The 21951-nt window shown below is 32.9% G+C and overlaps 1 protein-coding gene across 1 annotated transcript in view; it reads left to right on the forward strand.

Annotated features, from left to right (window-relative positions):
- PPIP5K2 (diphosphoinositol pentakisphosphate kinase 2) overlaps positions 1 to 20164 on the forward strand; it is an 80474-nt gene extending 60310 nt beyond the window's left edge. The window contains 8 exon segments of the mRNA XM_036846262.1: positions 307 to 474; positions 2836 to 3009; positions 4309 to 4381; positions 5962 to 6081; positions 6983 to 7045; positions 10667 to 10807; positions 13956 to 14081; positions 18441 to 20164. Of these exon segments, the coding sequence (XP_036702157.1) occupies positions 307 to 474; positions 2836 to 3009; positions 4309 to 4381; positions 5962 to 6081; positions 6983 to 7045; positions 10667 to 10807; positions 13956 to 14081; positions 18441 to 18553 (978 nt within the window). The 3' untranslated portion in view covers positions 18554 to 20164.
- The last annotated feature ends 1787 nt before the right edge of the window (positions 20165 to 21951 follow it).

The following is a 21951-nucleotide window of genomic DNA, read 5'->3' on the forward strand; positions in this document are numbered from 1 at the left end:
GCTTATTTATTTGGGCATTGGATGAAATTTAATCAAGTACTTTGTTTTATATGGCTTTTTATTGTCGTTTTATGGTTTAATTTATCCAAAGAGTATGTATTTCTTGAAGTCGGGAACTCTATCATCTGTCTTACAATATCCAGAATAATACTAGGCTGTCATAAGAATTCAATTATTAATTCACTTGAATAAACAAACTTGTATATGTACTGCAAGTGACTACACCAGTTGGTGGTTGAATTTGTTCATCTGAAGAGATTGATTTGTTTTATCTGAATTTTATTATGTTATATTCTTTCTGCACAGAATGAAGGCAGGAGATCTTTTAAAATTGATAGTGATGATGAGCCACATACTTCTAAGAAAGATGAGGTTGATCGAGCTGTGATATTGTTTAAACCTATGGTATCAGAGCCAATTCATATACACAGGAAGTCTCCACTTCCAAGATCTAGGAAGATGGCTGCAAATGAAGTAAGTATATATCAGAGCATGTCTTTTATTAAGTAAACTAACTATATTTTAATAAAACAGAAAAGAAAATACAGCTTTAATTATCAAGCTTGGGAACCTAACAGATTTTTAATTGTCAACTTTATTTTTCAAATAAATTTTTTAAAATATAGAGGCAGTTAGAAAATACAAAGATTAATTTTAGAATTTGGAGCTGTATAGTTTTCATAGCAAAGTTGAATAGAAATAGTAAAATAAGACCTTTCAAAGACTTGATCCATTATTTTCTTGTCACTTTAAGTTATTCTAATAAAGAACTTTTTTAGAAGTCTGATTTAATGGATCAGGAATAATTTTTGGTTAAAAGTAGTGAGGAATTGCCAGAGATGCTTCAGCAACAACTGATTCCAATGACACTGTAGATTAAGATGTGAAATTCTGAATTGTTAACCTGATTGCAAAAGTCAGTATAGGAATTTGAAAATTTGATGCCATGGTTGAAAAATTTACCTTTGTATTAAGGTCTATAATGAAATAACTTAGGCTAATTCTTATGCTCACTAACAAAATAACATTTAAATAACTACTAAAATAACATTTAAAAGGAAAGTTGAGCAGTTGGAATAAAGTTTAAGTAAATCTTTAACATCTATATACATTTTTATACTCTGAATACCTTCTTTTTGGGTTATTTATATTCTCTATAGGATGATTCCCCCAGCACTGATTTGAGATCAGTGCTTATAAATGTTTTCTAAATGCTCAAGTAAAAGTATAAGATAGGAAGAACCATCAACTTTTAATTAGAAAAATATTTTTTGTTGATGATTAAATATGCCAATCTTAAGAGTTAGGTATAACATCTAGCAGTTGGTGAGTAAGAACATAAACACCAACAAATGAGAATTATGCTCATTTCTATAGCCCCAAATTATCCAAACGAATGTGCTTTTGATTCTCAAATTTCAAATGTATGTGTCCCAATTTGACAATTATGTATAGGAAAAACATCTCAATAAAATAGATTGTTGTAATTTTACAATGGAAAATGTATACTAGTTAGGGTTCCCGTGAATGGGATATTTTAAGTTAATTATGCGTTGGCCAAAAAGTTCGTTCCGGTTTTTCCGTGTGCTCTTTCGGCCAACCCAATATAAAAGAGGATGATTAACAATCGTAGAATTTGGAATTATTTGTTCTATTATAGCTTAATTTAAGAATGAGAAATCTGAGGTTATGTTCAGTTATCTTTAATTTCAGAAAATTGGGAAATGACATTTATTAATGTAACCTAAAATACCATTTGTGTGAGGGCAGTGATTTTGGTGTTGTTGAACAAAGCAATCTGCAATTCATCAGACTGTTCAGAATTTCACCATTAAACCTTTTTCTGAACTCCAGAAGAAGTCTGTAACACTGATACAGTCAAACGTATTCTGAGTCTTCATTTTGCACCTCATCTGTATTTGTGAAATCTTCAACAAAATCACTGCCCTTTGTTAACTCTTAAAACGCAGAACACATTTATAAACCTTTTTCTCGTAAATACTTAAATAGTTGCTTTCAAGAGATTATTTCTATGCCATGCTAAACTTTTACTTCTATAAGGTAAATTATTCAAGTAAAACCTTGAAGACTTTTTCCAGCGTCCATCATCTCCATGGATATCAGAAGTTTGTACTTCCAAAAGACATACAGAGAAAAAGACTATTCTCTTCATTTTGTGCAAGTAGATTTTACTCTGTCCTCACTGTCTGAAACCTGAACATGCAAACATGTAAAATGAGAATGTTTGCTGCATGTTTTGCCTACTGAACTCTATAAATAATCTTTGGAGGGGGTAAATAAATAGATAGCTTGAAAGTGTAAACAAGTGCAATTTGAATCCTCCATCTTATGATCTCTAATTTTTTTGGTCTGGCAGACAGATTTCCTTTCATACATATATACAATGAAGTCTCTTTAACCCTTTGCAGGATTCTTTAGTGCTTTGGGTTGAAAAGTTTGCCCAGTATAGCATAAAACCTCTTGAATATCATATTTTTAACATTGCTAAGATTAAAAATTGTTAAAATCTTTCCAGTTCTAAGAGGGAAGCGACAACTATTAAGCAGTATAAATATTTTGTATATTTAAGATAGTAATGTAATTCTCATAATCATTATTACTCACAATTAGATTTATAAGTGATTCCTATCAATTTCTCAAATATTAAAATATTTGGCTCCCAAATTACTGTTTAATAGTTTTTTAAAAATTGATAAACAAATGCAAACAAACTGTATTTTTTTTTCTTTCTGATCATTTGGCTCTGTTGTATCTAACTTTGCATGCTCTGCTTTTTTTTTTTTTTTTTTTTTTTTGCCCCTTTCTCACTTCCAGGAAGAGAGCCCCCTGAGTGTGTCTAGCCCAGAGGGTACTGGTACCTGGCTGCATTACACCAGTGGTGTGGGTACTGGGCGTCGAAGACGCAGATCAGGGGAACAAATCACTTCTTCCCCTGTCTCCCCCAAATCATTGGCTTTCACATCCAGTATTTTTGGCTCATGGCAACAGGTTTTTAAACTTTACTTCATTAAACATTTTTCCTCCCCGTATTCAGAGCAACAAACAGCTGTCTTTGAGGACATCTAATCCCTTATATTTTACATCAGAGTAAATCCTTCTGTTTTTAAATTTTGAATTCACTTAAAAATGCTTGTAATGTCTCACAATATTTGAGGGAAAGAAACCACTTACATTGCATGTGTTTAACATTTTTACTGGGGGGGTTTTAAATATCCAGGATTTTAAAATTAGTCAATAAATTTTATACTCCTGGAACTTTAGCTTGTTAATTAAAATTTTTTAAATGTAAAAAAATCTTTTTTTGACTTATGTATTCTTTAAAATATTCAGAAATGAAATTACATAATTTTATGGTAAGAAAATTTAATAACCTTTTCCCCCATAATTGAAAAACAGATTCCATTTGGAATTTGCTGAGAATGTAAACATTTTTTTAAATATCAAAATTTATGTGGCCCTGTGTTAATTAGCAGGATACATCTAATACTGATGGTTCTCTCCCTCGCTTTCTATTATCTGGAAGTATCTAATAATTACATACAGTATGGGGTTTTTTTAGTTGTATAATATCTTAATGCTCTCTTTAAGATAAAAGGGGACAATGTATATGTGCCCATCAACAATATGCCCCAACAAAAGGGGTCAAAATAAAATTACTTCAGGAGGACTTTTTGTGATGACATTTGGAAACTTAAAATACTATGGGTTTTTTTGGTTTTCTGTTTTTTCACAATGGAAGGTCTGCTCTTACACGTGACTTTTCCAAGAATTTCAGCAATTTCCTTTTGGAAATATAATGCATTGATTATAGGAAAAGGGATTATGGTATCCATTAAGGCTGTGAATATTTAAAGGTTACTCTGATAAAGCCTGTGCATGGATCAGTAATTGTATGGTGATCTCAACAGTCTGTCTGTCCTTTCTTTTGTTTGTGATTGTTTTTTCCCCCTTCAAATACAGGAGCCGTTTAAGAGTGGGCATTTGGCTTCTTTTAAGAGAGAGTGAAATTTTATCAGTCTATTAATTGTTTCTTTTCATCTGTCTTGTTTCATACATGATATTTAATTCTGAATGCCTGCTTCGCACCACTTCATTGCAAGGACCTCATATGAAATGGACTCCCTTCAGAAGGGGATCTTGCATGATCTTTCATAATTTGTGTATTTCTACTAATATTTATCATACAGCTTATTAACCTTTGTCTGTCTGGAACAGGCTGCAAATGAAGTATGGACTTTTTAATTTATTTTACTGTTTTAGTTCATTTATTTTGCTTTCCTTGTGCAGGTTGTATCTGAAAATGCTAATTACTTGCGAACACCAAGAACTCTTGTAGAACAGAAGCAGAACCCTACTGTAGGTATGTGGTCTAAAGGAAGTTGTATTCCAAACCTTAAACTCACTATTTTGCACACATGTAAAACTCTTCAGAGGTGAAAGCATGACCAAATGCTATGCTTTAGTTTTTATTTAACATACACTAATTCAGAAATGTTGAGTCATAAAGCTCAAAATATAAAGTTTTGATGAAATAAATACAAAATAGCATTAATTTTGTTTCATAACCCTTTTGAATGCCCATAATGTAAACTACTTAGTCTAATTGCCAGTGCTCATTTTTAATCTTGTATTCTATAAGTTAAAATCCCAACATGTTTTAATTTAGGAAGGAAACTTCATTTTTCCCAGCTGATAAAGATGAAAATATGCTATTGCATACAAAAAGAATCTACTACGCTGATTAAAAAATTTTTTAAGTGGGGAGTGTTTCAAACCCTATCTGGGTATATTAATTATCTTTTTGGTTTTGGTCATCTTTTAAGGAAAGCCAAAGCAAAACTAATGTACAGTGACAATGTTAATTCTTTATTGACCTATAGAACATAATTGTTTCTTTGCTAACACTCAAGCAAAGCAACATTGAAAAAGACCTTTCTAAACTTATTTTAGTTTTAAGCTCATGATAGATGAACTACATGAGATAATGACATATTATTTTCTGTAAATAGTTGTCTAAATCAGTTTAATAACAGCATAAATAAATTTCATTATGTTTCGACTATGTATGTACTATGATCTCTATACTAAGTTTATGAACTGTCCATTGATGCCTACATACTTGAAAAAATCTCTCTTTAATTACATATATGTTAATTTGATACCTTTTGATATTCCCACAGTGTCTTGCCATATACACACACACACACGTATGTGTGTGTGTGTGTGTGTATATATATATATATATATATATATATATATATATTACTCCTTTCTTTATGTATCATAATGTATCTGATAAAAATTTACTTAATCCTTACCCAGTGGTAAAAGTTTTACTTGGGTATAAAGACTTTTACTACAAGTTAAGCATCAGATTGGGGTCTTATTAATTAAGATCTTAAATCATTTAAGTATTAGGAATTTAGAGTGATTTAGGCCTGAATGACCACTTAAAAGGAATTGTTTCACCTGGTCTTCTCACAAATTTCATAATAGATATTGATAACTCAAATTCAAGGGCATCAGGAAAGCTTCTTCATTTACAGATATACATTCAAAAATATTGATTTAGTATGATTTAATTTATGCTAGGAGAAGTTTTTTTATATGGCCTGCTCATGCAAATTGATTGACAGAATTCCTTATCATCCTAAATTAATTTTTATGATAGCGTTTTTTTAAATATGTATATATCTAATTACTGTGTGGGCATATTATTTTCCTCAAAGAACATTTTCTCCAGTGTAAAATGCCTCCATTTGTACATACGATAAATGGTGGTGGTGATTGTATTAAGTTGACATTAAAAGTGAATTGTGAGCCTGTTCAGGACACTGCCAAATATGTGTGGTAAGAGCCATGTTATTGCATGCTGCATGAATTCCCAATGTGAATAGAAGAACACCCGTTGTTGTATGTATTTTCTCTAACTCCCATCAGGGTCTCACTGTGCGGGCCTGTTTAGCACCTCGGTGCTCGGGGGTTCTTCAAGCGCACCTAACCTACAGGATTATGCTCGTACTCATCGTAAAAAGCTGACCTCTTCTGGCTGCATAGATGGTATGTGCACACATGCACACACAGATTCATACCTACACCCATGCACACACCCATGAGCATACGATATTTCTCAAAGGCAAGCCTAAGGCCACTGACTGATGCAAGTGGAATCCTAGCACCCTTTGCCTAAGTGACTATCAGTGCTCTGTTATTCACTACTTGGGTCCATGTTTCATCAAACAGTTAATTGTAGTTAGACTTAACAGTACTTGTTCAGTGAGTATTTCACTGAAATATGAAATTTAGAACTACATCATGTGTATTCTTCTTTTAAATAGTTGATAAGCCATATTATAAAGAGTAAATCTTTCTTTGATCTTTTAAACGTTTGTTCATTATTAAACCTTATTTTATTTACTAGTATTGATCTAAATAAATAAAGTGAATGGAATGTTTATAAGTAGAAGAAAATATCATATTGGCAATATTTTTATAAGAATAAACATAAGATGAGAATATTTTAGGACCCCTAGTAGAAGGAAATCCTCTCATTATTGTTAATACACCTTAAATTATAGTATTCAGAACATCTCTTGAGGCTCACAGAAGCTTGCCCCTTTTGTTAATAGGAGTGTTTATTAGTCCTTTCTGAATTAGCTTTATTTGAAACTTTTTCTCATGTATCCACAAATTTATTTTACTCAGTAAAACATGGCTTTCCCAGAATGGCCAGCTCATCCTGCTTTTCTTTCTTTTGTATATTTCATTAAACACTTTGCCTCTGTCATCAAGCCATTTACTTCTTTTAACCAGTTTTTGGCTTATTTCCCTCTCTCATTGTCCCTTCTGCATGTCACCTAATTCTAACCTCCTTATATATTTGTTTTTCCTCCTCTTTTTTTAAGTGTCCTTCTTTTGGTAGCTGTTACGAATTTCAGGTACCTGTTTTTCTCTTTCTCAGACGCCACACGCGGTTCTGCTGTTAAAAGGTTTTCTATCTCATTTGCTCGACACCCAACCAATGGTACGTTTTGCTTTTATTTTAAAAGATAATCCCCTGCTTCATCCTTTTTTATTTTTCTTCTGTTTCAAAATATGTGGGGTATACAGTATCATTCTTTTCTCAGTCCTTAATTTCAATTGGCATACAATTCTAACTTATTATTCACCCAAAATATTGATACTGTCTAGCTCCCTTTTTCATCTGTAATTTACACAATAATTTAGCACTACTCATCAAACTTTTAAATGACCACGATGATGATGAGTTTTAATACTTAATTAGCACCTAAAAATTCCTTCTGATTTCTCAAGTGATCAATCTACGTAATTTAAAAAATACAATTAGTATTATTTATTTTCTTTTTAATTCTTAATAATTTTAATGTGTTTTTCTTCCTAATTTATTTTCTTTTTTTTTGAATTTTTGAATTTTATTTTATTTTTTTATACAGCAGGTTCTTATTAGTTATCTATTTTATACATATTGTTGTATATAGGTCACTCCCAATCTTCCAGTTCTCCCAACCATGATCACATGGTTGTTTCACTGAGCTATTTAACAAAAATACAGAACCACACTTGTCAAATAGCCAAATGAGATGTGTCTTTGCAAACTTCTTGGGAACTAGGGGATGCAGGTTTCACTGTGTAACATTATTTATCCCTGGCTGTCTAAAGCAAAACCCAACTTGGTCTGGAGCACTCTGAAAACTTCATTCAGCATTCACTTTGTCCTCATGTGGCAATATGGTTTGCAGCTGTCAAGCAACCAATTTTGGGGGGGTACCATTGCTTTTTGTTAGAATTGGGAGGGCTCCTGATAGGAAGAAGACTAGGCTAAAAATCTAGACAACCAGTTCAATTAAATTCAGTTTTTGAGGCTGAACAGGAAGGTTTTGTGGCCATTATTTATAAGCTGAATTTTGCACTATTACAGCTTTCTTACATAGAGATTTTTTTCATGTGGGACAAGAGGGAATATTTACTAATCATTTTTAAATAACTCAGAATCAAAGAATTTAAAAGAAAACATACACATGTTTTGCTTTATTCGGAATGAAGTTGTTTTTATCCATGCAATTTTTTTTTCTTTTTCTTTTTAATTGCAAGTAAGTCTTTCAAAAACTCAAGTCAGGTCTTTCAGAAACTATTATGAAGCTCAAGGATTGAACACAAGTTTATAGCCATTCTTCTCCTTCTGGATCCTTTAACAGCACACCTGAGTTAACAGTGCACTAATACTTCTTGAAGGTGGAGTAAGAAGATCTAATCCTCAACAAGTGAAAATTTAGCCTTAAAGCTAAATGTGCTTTCCCTCCATTGTAGCTGTTTAAATGCTACTTTTTGAAGAAAAAGATCCTTATTTGATACAGCTGCAGCTTCTAAAGAACCCACATGCATAAGAACTTCTTAGAAGAAAAACTGAAGTCACAAGAAAAACCGAAGTCACAAGAAAACCGGAGTAACAAAATTCTAAAGAAGAGACATTGAAGCTTTAAGACTGACTATAGTTTTTGTAGAAAATGCTTATGTGTTTATAGCCAGTATTGCAAGTTTTATATAGGAGAAATCTTTGTTTACTGAAGCTTAAAAAAAAAAAAGCTTTTGTTAAGTTTAACAGAAAATAGAGTAATTTTATATTCTTTTGGTTTAGACTTTTTACAAAATGTGGATTTTCCACACATTGTGTGACTTGATGCATATAAAATGCATCCCTTTCAATTCTATAAATATTTCTTATGGGTTTCAAATTTTCTTTTTTATGCTGTGTTGTCTTATCTGTCCTATGAGTTGTCATTTGACTCTTTCTTTTTATTTTCCTTAACTTTCATGTTTTTTCCATCTTAACACGTATTATGGACTTACCCCTCCCCTTCATCTTTAGTTCAAAGAACATGGTGAAACAAGTATCTTCTGACAGTGCTTTACCTTACTTTCTGGGCCTCTGTGCAGAACACCTACACCTCTATAGGTGCTGGTCCGTTTCCTCTGTGGAATTTCTAGGCTCCAGTGGTATGTTTTTATAGCTTCTAAACATGACAGCAGGGTGGCTTTTTAAACTGCTGCGCTAACCCTTTCACTGTGCATTAAAGAAAAAGTTTACTAAGGATAGATGGAAAAAGATGTAGTCCAAAGGGACTTGATTATATTGTCATTTGCCTGTTATAAAATCTAACAGGCAAGTGCAAGAAAATAGTTGTTACAAAAGACTTATAAACATTCTGAGGAAAGGATAAAAAAGCCACAGTGTTAAGTTTAGCGTAATGCAAGGAAAGGGTTTGCGCTTATTTGCATGAATCTTGTACTTTTAAAGAAATGTAGTACTTGTGGAAGCCTAATTTCTTTAGTGCTTAACGTAGGTGCTTTAGCTGCTATTATGGTATTATAGTTTTGTTTTGTTTTAAGTATATGTAATGTTCTGTCATGCTTTGGTTTGCACCTGAAAATCAAACATACCAGTTTTGTTAATCAAAGGATTTGTTGTTTTCATTGAAAGATTAGATTCTCTTTTAACCAGTTTCCCTATTGCAACTAAGAATTAGACAGTTCTTGGGTCAGTATTTTCTCCCAAAATTAAATAAATATCAGTCAGTGTTAAAATGAGCACATGCCTGTTGAAGCAGAGAGTTTTCCAGTCTATTTGAGTTTAATTAATTTTTACTTTTAAGTTAAGAATATTAGACTTTATGTAGAAACTAAACATTAAAAGTATTTCTTTCGAAGGAAAACTAGTTTAAATTTTTGAAAAAGTACATGCAGAAAGACTTGTTATTTTAGTTGTATATAAAAGCAATTTTAAAATCCATTCAGTTGAATAAAGTTTAAATAAATAGGCAATATTTATAAAAAGTGAATAACCTATGTCCTATTTGTTTAAAAAAACTGTATATTTAAGTGCTTTTGTTTCACTGATGGTATTAATACGTATCTGCATGGTTTGTTTCATGAAATTTTTGTATTTCTGTGCCATTGTTGGATGCAAACATATTTGTATTTTGTATTGCTTTTTACTTGGCCTGACTTCACCCAGCTAGCAATTTCCAACAATAGAATTATTGTGTTAATTCAATAAAGGTAGGTGAAATATGTTTTGGAATTTTAATTTCAGCATAAATGAATGGATGTTATTTTGGGGTCACACTAGAGAGTATTATTGGCCTTGTTATGACTAGAAAGGTATTTAAAATCACTCTTCACAAGTAATCGCTTAATTGTTTTTCAACAGAAGTTACCTTAGCATTCTGGCATCAGGGACACATTATGGCATCAGCTTATTCACCTATCAATAGACCTGATTCTAAAAAGTAAAAACTGAAAAACCTGTATTTTTTTCTGTTATTATTCCCCCAGGTTTTTTTTCTTTAAGTATTATTCTTAGATTTTACCAAAATACAGAATGAAATTGTGTGCATGCTGTACTATGTGGTTACATTTAAAATGAAATCTTTGTCACATCTTGATCCAACCCCATACTGCATAGCATCTGGTGTCATGACTTCAGCGATCTCGTGTGTTTGCATGTGATAGATTGAAAAGACCTAAACTGTCTAGTTCTAAGCAGTGGTCTTCTTCCTTTTTAATTAATGATTTTTAAGATATCCAACTCTTGTTTTTGTTTTTGTTTTTGTTTTTTTCCCCTCAGGCTTTGAATTGTATTCGATGGTGCCATCTATTTGTCCTCTAGAAACTCTTCACAATGCCCTGTCTTTAAAGCAGGTGGATGAATTTCTTGCTTCCATTGCTTCTCCATCAAGTGAAGTTCCACAGAAGACCCCTGAAATTTGTAGGAAAATTATTATTATTATTTGATTTTTAGGCAATAGAGATTATCTGAATATAAAAATAATTATAAAAACATAAATTCAATAGTGATAGTAAATAGAATTCTAGGAGAGAAAGAGAAGAACATTATTTAGAATTCTTTGGTGTAATATACAATGTACCAGGCTGTTGTCTTGACTCTTCCGCAAAGACTTTTTTTTTTTTTTTTTTTTTTACAGAAAGGGGGGAAAAATCTAAGACCCAGCAATAAAATCAGCAACATGTAATATAGAGTCTTGGTCTTATTTTCACATTCCTATTGTATGTCATTTTATAATAAGCTTTTTAAAAATGACAAAACATCAGTCTATATTAACCTACACATGCCACATGCCCATCCCTTCACCACTTTTGATAAGCAGTCATATAGACTCAGAAAGAGCCCTTAACTAAAGAGAGCAAATTAGGTCAACAGTTTTTAAAATTGTGTTCTGCAGAAAATATTCTGAAGAGGTTAATTCCTCTGTGTAAAAAAAAAAAAAGGGGGGGGGGGGTTGTGGCTAAGTAAGTTTTGGAAACTTTATTATATCCCACCTCCCTTTCGAGAGGTGTAGTTTCATCAGCATATAAACAGCTAAGGTTCTTCTTTCTATAAAGAAAACTATATACCCACATTTTCCAGAACTCACTTGCTGAGAAAACACTTTTTTGGTAATGCATTTAAACATCATGTAGAACTATTCTGAGGGACTTCAGTTTGGGAAATGTTCAGGGCTACCTTTTTAGATGTGAGAAGTCAGCTGGCTGTTGTCATTTTCAGCTCTGTAGGATCCTTTGACACATTGGAATTTCCAGTTTAGGAAGCATTCATTCTGAAAGAGAATGCTCTGCTTAGAGTTAAGAGTCTTGCTAGTCCTAGTCATATCTTAGGAAAGGTACAAACTTTCTATGTATACCAACTCCTTTTTGTAAGGAGAATGCTGTAAATATGTTTTTCCCAAGAATGAAATTGGAGGTCTTGGGATGAAAGCCACTTTCATGTGTTGCTGTTACTCTCTTCCCTTTCCTGGGGAACCACAATGTATTATTCTACAGAGTTCTATTCAGTGTATTCTGTCCAAACAGTGCCCCCTGCATTTTTGCCTTTCTCTTTCACATCTGGTGGTAGAGGTCAGCTTTTAACCATTAAGGGTAATGGAGTGGTATCTTAGTGTGAATGTTCTAAAATGTTTCTCTTTAGGAATGGTTTGGGGAAGTAGGTTTCAGTTTTAAATGTACATATGAATGTGTCTCATTCTGAGAATTGATAATACTCCAAATGAAATAACCTGCAAGCTATAAAGTCAAAGTCAGGAAACTGAAGGATGTTCTTCCTTTTATGTTCTCTGTTAGCTGATAGAATGGACAATGCTGCTCCTCAGAATACAGTAGAGAACCTGAGTAAATAAATTCTCATTTTCTCTTTTACCCTTCTTTATACTTGACATTTCAGTGCTTCCCTGGGTCAGGGATTTATAATCTTAAAATAGAGATTACAGAAAGACTGTAATTAGTAAATAAGAATTTAGGGTAGGCATTAATGCTGCTTTGAATTTAGCAGATCTTCAGTAAATGACTTAAAGGTAAAGTAGCAGTAATGACATCTGTTTTGGAAAGAGAATTTTGGTGGAATATTTACAAAAAGATAATCTTTGAATGTTTATGCTGTGGCATTGCTATCTTATGATGGCTTCATTTCTGTGGTTAGTGAATTCAGTTCCTCAGAGTGTATTATTGAGGTATATTAATGAAATGAAGGATATTAAATTCCTTATCTAGTTCTCATTAACTCTTCTCTATATTATGGACACAAGTTGTACCCCAACCCCTCTAGTTCTCTTAAAATTTCATTCCATTACTTACTAAGGGAACTAGATGAGAAAGTAAATATAGTTAATGCAGTTCATAGAGTTGGATAAACCTTAGAGTTAATCTAATTCATTGGTCTTCAAACTATATTCCCAAGAGTTTTAGGAAGTTCCATGAGGAAGAGAAGGATGCTGAGTGATTAGGCCTGTGTCTTCTGTGGTTGCTTCAATCAGAGTATCTGCTTTGATCTGTTTTATTTAAGATTTCATTTGAAAAAAGCTTACTGTTTTAAGAGAAAACTTAGAGACACCATTGAGGAAATTAACCAGTTAGTGCTCAAGCAAGACTGAAACCCAGGTCTCCTAAAGTGTATGGTTTTTCCATTCTCTTTGATTAAAGAAAATAGGGTTCCAATTATGGTGGAAGTATCTGAATCCTGTATTTTATAGGGTAACTGCAGAATAAATATTTAGTAATCACAATATATTTATGTAATTTATACTTAATTCCCTGGATTGTCAAGGAAGTAACATCATAATATAGAACTATACTGAATTTGTGGCATTCATAACAAGGGAGAAGACATTGTTAATATCTGTCATTCACAGATTTTTTTCTCACCTAGGACAAAATTAATTTTGTGGTAACTAGTAGATAGCTTACAATGAGGCACTGACAATATCAGGTTGGTGGAAAAGGTGTGAGAATACTAATTGGATAAGTTAGAGGTGGAAGTTATAATAGGATAAAAAATGCAAGCAGAAGAGAGCTAGGTAATGATGTGGTGCTTTATAGGATGTTTTAGGCACTTTTTAATCACTTGTGTATTATTTTATTAGTGGCTACTTTGATCTTCTGCCAGTGAAATTTATACTCATTCAGTGTAGGTATCAGCCACCAAAGGCACATTTGCCATAATTGGCCCACATATTGATTTTTCAGAGACACAGTGTTTATTGCTATCAGGTCCTCTTCCAAAATTGCAAAAATAGGCAAATCGGTCTTTTGTATCTCCTTACTCCCTTGTTTAGGAACCCAAAAGCTCATGCTAATAGCTCCCCCACTCCAGCCTATCCTTTCCCAGAGGACTTCATACTTAAGAATTGTACCTACTTGTCCTTTTCACACCTCTCAATCTCCCCACCTTAATTAGAAAGAAAAAAAAAATCTTTAAATTTCTTTTGCTTGAAGATAAATCTCATCTGGGTGATATAGGAAGACAATCTGATTTAATTATTTGTAATCTAGTTAGTTTAGATTTGATAGAATTGTCAGAAAATTATTGAATTACCATGTTGGGTTTGTTTGTTTGTTTTTTCCAGCCTCTTCAGCTTCACGTTCCAGTCCAATAATAAGAAGAAAAGTATCTTTAAATACATATACACCTGCAAAGATCCTCCCAATGCCAGCAGCTACCATAAAGAGTACTAAAGCAAGCAGCAAACCAGGTTAGGAGTGTGTGTGAATTTGTGGATTCAATATAACAATTAGAGGAGTAATAATAGCTTGCTTTGTAGATGTAAGATCTGTTTTTTAAGTAGGATCATTAGACTCTAGGAACTCTGTTATTGTAGCCTATTTACATATTTGGGGGTTTTTTTCCTCCGTTAATTATCCCCCCTTCCCCTCACATATGTTAATAAAATATATTTCATACTCATACTTTTCTAAACTGATTTATGGACTGTCTTGTCTTCTTTTGCTTTTCTGTTGAGCCAAGGCATCACTTTAGTCATTTTGTTTGAAAGATTTTTTTTTCTCTTTCTTTAGAGTATTTTAATCTCTCCATTCTCAGTCTGGTGCTGTAACTACCAAATTCAACTATCTTTTATCAGCTTGTTTCTGTTTTTACTTGGCATATTTGATTGTGTTGTTGCTCATTACAGATGAAGAAAGTTGCAGAGAGGTTATGACTTGTCCCTGTTCATGTAGCTAGTAGTCAGTAGACCTAAGACTTGAATACTCTTTGAATCATGGTACATTGTTCTCTATGTTTTAGATGCATAATAAATGTACCAAGTACACTAAAAAAGAATTATTCCATAGTTTATTGATGTAGCTATTCCATAGTGTATTATGGAATAATACACTAATTATACACTAATAATACACTAATAATACATCATAGTGTATTGATGTTCTGTAAGTATCCATTAGGTCAAGATTGTTGATAATGTTACTCAGATCTTCTGTGTATTTACCATTTTGGGGGGATGGCAACATGTACAAGGGAGAGGAGGTTCTGATTGTTCTAGCAGTTGCCTAGAGAGCAGTTTCTACTCACAATTGTGGAATTGTCTGCTTCCCTCTTTAATTTGGTCAGTTTTTACTTTGTGAATTTTGAAACCCTGTTATTAGGTGCATACACATTTGATTGTTATGACTTCCTAATGTATTGCCCCAATATCATCATGAAATTTCCCTCTTTGATTTCTAGTAATGCTTTGTCTTAAAGTTTATTTTATCTAATGTGAATTTAGCTACTTCAGCTTTCTTATGACTACTGTATGCATGGTGTATATATATATTTAATTTATTTTATTGAAGTATAGTTGATTTACAATGTTGTGTTAATATCTGCTGTACAGCAAAGTGATTCAGTTTTATATATATATACTTTTTCATATTCTTTTCCATTATGGTTTATTACAGGATATTGAATATAGTTCCCTGTGCTTTAATTTAAAGTAGGACCTTGTTGTTTATCCATTCTATATATAATAGTTTACATCTGCTAATCCCAAACTCCCAATCCATCCCTCCCCCACCCCTCCTCCCCCTTGGCAATCACAGGTCTGTTCTCTATATCTGTGAGTCTGTTTCTGTTTCGTAGATAAGTTCATTTATGTCATATTTTAGATTCCACATATAAGTGATATCGTATGGTATTTGTCTTTCTGACTTACTTCACTTAGTGTGATAATCTCTAGGTCCGTCCATATTGCTGCAAATGGCATTATTTCATTCTTTTTGTGGCTGAGTAGTATTCCGTTGTATATATATACCATATCTTCTTTATCCATTCATCTGTCGATGGACATTTAGGTTGTTTCCATGTCTTGGCTATTGTAAATAGTGCTGCTATGAACATAGGGGTGCATGTATCTTTTTGAATTATAGTTTTTTCCGGATATATGCCCAGGAATGGGATTGCTGGATCATATGATAACTCTATTTTTAGTTTTTTGAGGAACCTCCAAACTGTATTCCATAGTGGCTGCGCCAGTTTACATTCCCACCAACAGTGTAGGAGGGTTCCCTTTTCTCCACACCCTCGCTAGCACTTGTTATTTGTAGACTTTTTAATGATGGCCATTCTGACTGGTGTGAGGTGGTACTTCATTGTAGTTTTGATTTGCATTTCTCCAATAATGAGCAATGATGAGCATCTTTTCATTTGCCTGTTGGTCATCTGTATGTCTTCTTTGAAGAAATGACTATTTAGGTCTTCATGCATGTGTATATTTTTTTAACCAAACTGTCTTCATATTTAAGGGGATTTTTTTTAGACAGCATATATTTGGCTTTTTGAAAAGGCCATTCTAACAATATGTCCCTTATAGTTAGTGTTTATAGTCCATTAACATTTAATGTAATTATTGATATGGTTGAGTTAGGTCTACTCTTTTATTATATTTTCTGTTTATTCCTTCTGATTATTATTCCTTTATTCTTTCCTGCCTGTTTTTTTTTTATTAATTCAGTATTTTTTAGAATTTCACTTTAACTTATCTATTGGCTTTTTAGCTATACCTTTTTGCATTATTCTTTTATTGGTAGCAGTAAATACACATTTCTGGCTTTTCGTGGTCTACTTCGAGTCAATCTTGTGCTACTTAACATAAAATGTAGAAACCTTCCAGCTGTACAGGTGTGTTTACCTTCCCTTCTTCCCATCTTTTACACATAGTTATCCATATGTGTTACTTCCACATGTATTATAAAGGCTACAGTATAATGTTATGATATTTGCTTTAAAGAGTCATATGTATTTTAAAGAAATTAAAAAGAGAAAGAAGTCTTTAATTATCCACATATTTGCTATTTTTAATGTTCTTTATTTCTTCTTTTAAGTGTTTGTTTCCATCTGGTTTCATTCCCTTCAACCTGAATCTTTTTACCATTTCTTATACTTCAGATCTGTTACTATATCTGAAAAAAAATCTTTATTTTACCTTCATTCTTGAAAGGTAGTTTTGCTGGACAGAGAATTTGGGAAGAAAGTTTTTTCTTTCAGCATTTTAAGGATGTTATTCCACTATCTTGTCATTCCCCTTGTTTCTGATGAGAAGTCTTTGTTAATTTGAATTGTTGTTCCTATGTATGCAGTGGGTTAATGGATTATTTTTCTCTGCCTGCTTTCAGTGTTTTCCCTTTATCTTTGCTTCTCAGAAGTCTGACTATGGCATGCTTAGGACTTTTTTTTTGGTAATAAAATCCTGGTTGATAGTCACTTTTACCTGTCATCTCTATTCTACTGTTAAACCCATCCAGTGAAATTTTATTTCCTATATTTATTCTTTAGTTTTAGACATTTGTTTTGATTCTTCTTTGTAGTTTTTTTTCCTTCAGAGATTTCCTGTATTTTTATTCATTATAAGCATATTTTCCTTTGTTCTTGAGCATAGTTAAAATAGTTGCTTTAAAATTCTTGTCTATTAATCTGGCTGATCTCAGGATTGGTCTCATAAATTTTCTCATTCCCAAGAAGGAAGGTTTATTTCCTGTTTTTCATGTACTGAGTAATTTTGGATTGTATCCTAGACAAACACTGGACTCTGTTGTTTCTCTTATGTTCCTCCAAAGAGTATTAGGTTGTTTTTAAAGCAAAGAGTTAACCTTGGCTGAACTCAGATTGCAAACCTATGTCTTCTGAAGTGACTGACAGCTCAAATTTCACTTCACTTCTTTTAGCCTGAGCCGGACTTCTTAGGAGCTTACTCTGCTCAAGTCACACACTTGGTCAGGGTTTACACAAAGATTTGGGATTCCCCACTGGACTTCCAAGCAGCCATTTTTGCCCCAATACTTTTCTTCTGGTTCTTCATGCTAGTAGGACTGAGTTTTATGTTGTAGTTTTAGCCATTCCACATGGGGCAGACTGGATCCTGTCCTTAAGCCTAAAGCTTTTTTAAAAAGGGCACGGGGGACTAACTCCATGTTGTTCCCTTCTTCCAAATATTGATTCTTTTCTAGTATATGCCTGCTTTTGTTCACTCTTCAATGTCTTCAGGTAGTTGTTTTTTTCATATTTTATCCTGCGCTTAAACTTGTTACCTGCAGGAGGAGGATTGGTCTGGCAGGAATTTACCCATCCATACAAAAGTGTAACCTGGCTTAGAATAACTTTTTGATAACTCATTGGGGCTTGATGTTGATTTGGATATAAAAGGCTGATTCCCAAGTCAAGAATGTTTCTAGTTCTCTAATCTTTCAGCTTTTTAGATAGTGGTAAGATAGGAGATACTGAAGAAAATAGATGTTTATAGGGAAAATGATGAGTTCAGTTTTAAACATGGTAAGTTTATATTTCCTGTCAAATATCTATATAGAGGTTTGTAGTAGGATGTACGGGATATACAGATCTTGAGGTAAGGGAAAAGGCCTGGGCCAGAAGTATAAATTTGAAGGTTGTTAGGACATTAGATGTTAATTAAAAATGATGGAATAAATTAGTTTCCCAGGAAGAATGCGGGGAAAAAGAGAAGTTTGTTTTATGTTATTTGAACTTCTGTTGATTGTTTTGTATTATCTGAACTTGGATTGCTTGTGAAAATCTAAACAGTAGTTTTTCTTTTTATGTATAGCTCCCAGTGGACCTTCTAGTACGGTTGTTCCTAATACCTCATCTCGGAAAAAGGGTGTGAGTAGCAAAACAGAAATGCATGAACACAAAAAAAACACTGCGAAAAAAAAATGAAATCTTCTTAGCAGAAGCTGGAACTCATTATACTTATAAAAAATCACGTGTTCAGTAGAAAGAGACACGTAATAAACCTTGACTGAAAAGTATCAAAGCAAGTAATTTGTGTCTCCTTATACATCTCTGTATTAATTTAAAGTTATATGACATCTAGAGAATTCTTTGTATATATTCAGGTAAGGCCTTTGTCATGATCTGGAAATGTTTAAAACAGTGTTTATTAGCATTTTATGAGTAGCAAAACTTATGGTGATAAAGGTCTGTTGTTCTGAATGTGATGTTTACCGTGTGCCTGTGGTAAAGAAGAGGAACGGAAAAGCCCAGACGGCCTGTGCCAATGTCACACAGTAATGCTGTTTGCTGAAGAACCTGTGAGGTGGCCTCTGTACACATTTTCACTTTCACAGGATCACATCTGGGCTGCAAAAACCTATAGCTTGAAATTTGATGGCCATACTGGGAACTTTTAAAAAGCATATTTCCAAAGAGATTTCATTGACCATTTAGATTAGAAACCTTTTTTTCCCCAATTGTTTGTTATGATCACATATATGCTGCAATATTTAATAACTGGAGTATTGGCATATGGGTTATTTTTTCAATCTATGCTTTGAATTTTTATTGTGTATTATTTAAAATATTACATATGCAGCTGGGATAACTATACCTTTATGCACATAAATTTGTATATTAATTTGTAGAAAATATTTTCTTTATATATTTCCTTACCATAAGGTGCTTTTGTTCATCAGGACAATTTTTCTTCATATATTGGCAAGAAAGACATCTTTAGAGTTGCTTTTTAAGATATAGTTGACAAGTTTATAAATGTTAGTTATTTTCAGAGTTCTTTTTAGATCTAAAAAACTGAGTTCCAGAATGGAGGTAATCAATGTAAGAAGAGTATCTGAATTCCATTGTTAGTAGATATTATGTATAGCACCTATTTCTACCATTTCCATTCTTACCTCTAGAATATCATTTGATCTCACTAAGATAACTTAAAGATTGAGCATTTGAAATACATGCTCATTTCAAGTGATTACATTTTGAAGGGAAATTGAGATTATTGCATTGTGATTTCATCTATGATGTGAAAAAATATTTATTATCCTTGGTGCTTACTTTCCCCTGATGCACAAATAATTATTGTATAAACCACTTGAAATGACTTAAACTGTAAACCAAACAGTACATCCTGATAAGAATTGCATCCATTGCCAGTTAGGTAACTTGAATTGCTAAAGCTTTAGTTTGAGGCTTATGTTTAGAAAAATTATTGAATTCTCGTATGAATGCAGCTATTCAAATCCTTCAGTAGAGACCCTCCTAACCTTAAATTATCATAATGAATTGACTTTAGAAAATAAGCATAGTACGTGTTCATTTTAAAAGGTACCAGATGCAAAAGCCACAAACATATACAATTCTATAAGTTCATATATTTCACATGAATGTAAATGTATTATATGGAGACATGTCTTGTAAACAGTTGAATGTACCTAAGCTTTCTGTATGTGAAAATGTGGTTAATGTGCTCATTGTCAGAGTAAAGAAACTACTTTTATTTTTTAAGTGGAACTGAATTAAAATATTTTATTTCTAGAATCAGAGGGTGGCTTAAATGGTAAGTTATTTTTTATTCTTTTCTTTGACCCTTTACTTTTAACTTTCAAAGTAGAATGAGGAAAAGTATTTTAATGTTAAACAATGCTCATCTTAGATATTAGATAAAATTTCTTAGTATTGGCCATAGTTATCGCAATAGGAACTAACTAGAAAGTTCAGTACAAGTCACATTTTTCCATTGATATACAAGAACTATGATTTCACTGTAGTCGCCAAACTTGGTAATAACTGCTGTGTAGACAGGACAGTTTTATTTGCAAGAACCTTAGATTCATTTCCCAAAACAAACAAAAAGAAATTATAGTTATCACCATTCAATGGAAGTTTGACTGAAGCATCTGTTTCTCACTTGATTCTATCTCTGTAAAGTGTGTTTTTTGTTTGTTTTAAATACTAGAAGATATTTCTTCTCATAGCTAATCCTCCAACCAGCAAAGAGATGAGGAAGCCCAGCTTGAGGTACTGTTCAGTTATCCTGGCATGTTAGTCTTCATAATGCATTATTCAATCTTTTCCCCTTAAAAACCCTGCATATGAACTCAAAGCTAATTTTTGCCCTTGAAGTCCAGTGCCAGCAGGTTCTGCTGCTCTGGTTCTAATGAGTTCTTGTAGTCCATTCTTAACCACTAGAAAATGTTTTGGCGGTGTTGTACAATCTTGGGGTATGGAGAAAAGTATGCTGAACACTTTATATCATGTTTCCTTTGAGTAGGAAATGGAGGCAGAAGGTAGACAGTAAATGAACAGAGAACATGTGGCAGTATGCTTAATATATACATACCTAGAGCAAGAGGGTGATAGATGGCAATTACGAGAGAAAAGTTAAATGATAGTTCTTCAAGAACTCTCTTGTTAAAACTCTTTAGACAAAGGAAGAGTTTTTTGATCAAGGTCACCTAGATTTTTCTCCAGGTTCTGCTGACTCTGATCTACCCTACACTTCCACTATTATTTATTTCCATGCCAGTTTGAACTAAGATTTTACGTTTTTGTCTTGTGTTCATACTTTGGTTAAAAAGTTCTCAATCTTTACTTGTGTGCTTATCAAAGTTTGTCTTACATAGAGCATTCATTAGTTTTCTGTCAGTTTACCCTTGCCTTGTTATCTGGACAGTGCCGGCAGCCATACTATTCTTGGTCAGGTTGGGATCACTTCTGTGACGGCCCAGCAGTTCCCTCTCTAGCCTCTGTCTAATTCTCTTTCTCTGTACCTGGTGCTACCACAAACAGCAGCATTCTTGCCCATGGGAACAATTTTTACACTCCTTCTGAAGGAGTCCCTTGTGATAAGGAGTCCAAGTAGAAACAGCTGTCCCTTTGTATGGAATCCTGGGTACCAAACTATTGGCATGTAAAGTTTTCTTTACATGGGTCAATTTTTGTGGAAGATCTAGTCTCTATTTTCAGAGAATGGAGGACTATACAAAATCTCTTTATTGTTTTATACTATATATATATTATATCCTGATTAAAGATATTATTTAGATTTTCTATAGCCTTTTCCTTTGGTCCACATGCTTAGTCATGACTTGAGAGAGAGGTAAGTTAAACTCTCCACTTACAGATTACTGTTAAGTTCTCCTCTTATTATCTGTGGTTTTTACTTTACTTTTTTCTGTACAGTACGTGGCTATGTTTTCTGTTGCATATGAATTCACAACTGTTAAATTTCCATTATGGGTTTTACCTTTACCATTAAAACAATATTTTTTTTCCTCATTGGATGCTTTTGAAATGTCAGATATTAAGATTATGACCTGTTTTAT

Source organism: Balaenoptera musculus, chromosome 3 (genome assembly GCF_009873245.2).
Source record: "Balaenoptera musculus isolate JJ_BM4_2016_0621 chromosome 3, mBalMus1.pri.v3, whole genome shotgun sequence".
NCBI lineage: Eukaryota > Metazoa > Chordata > Mammalia > Artiodactyla > Balaenopteridae > Balaenoptera > Balaenoptera musculus.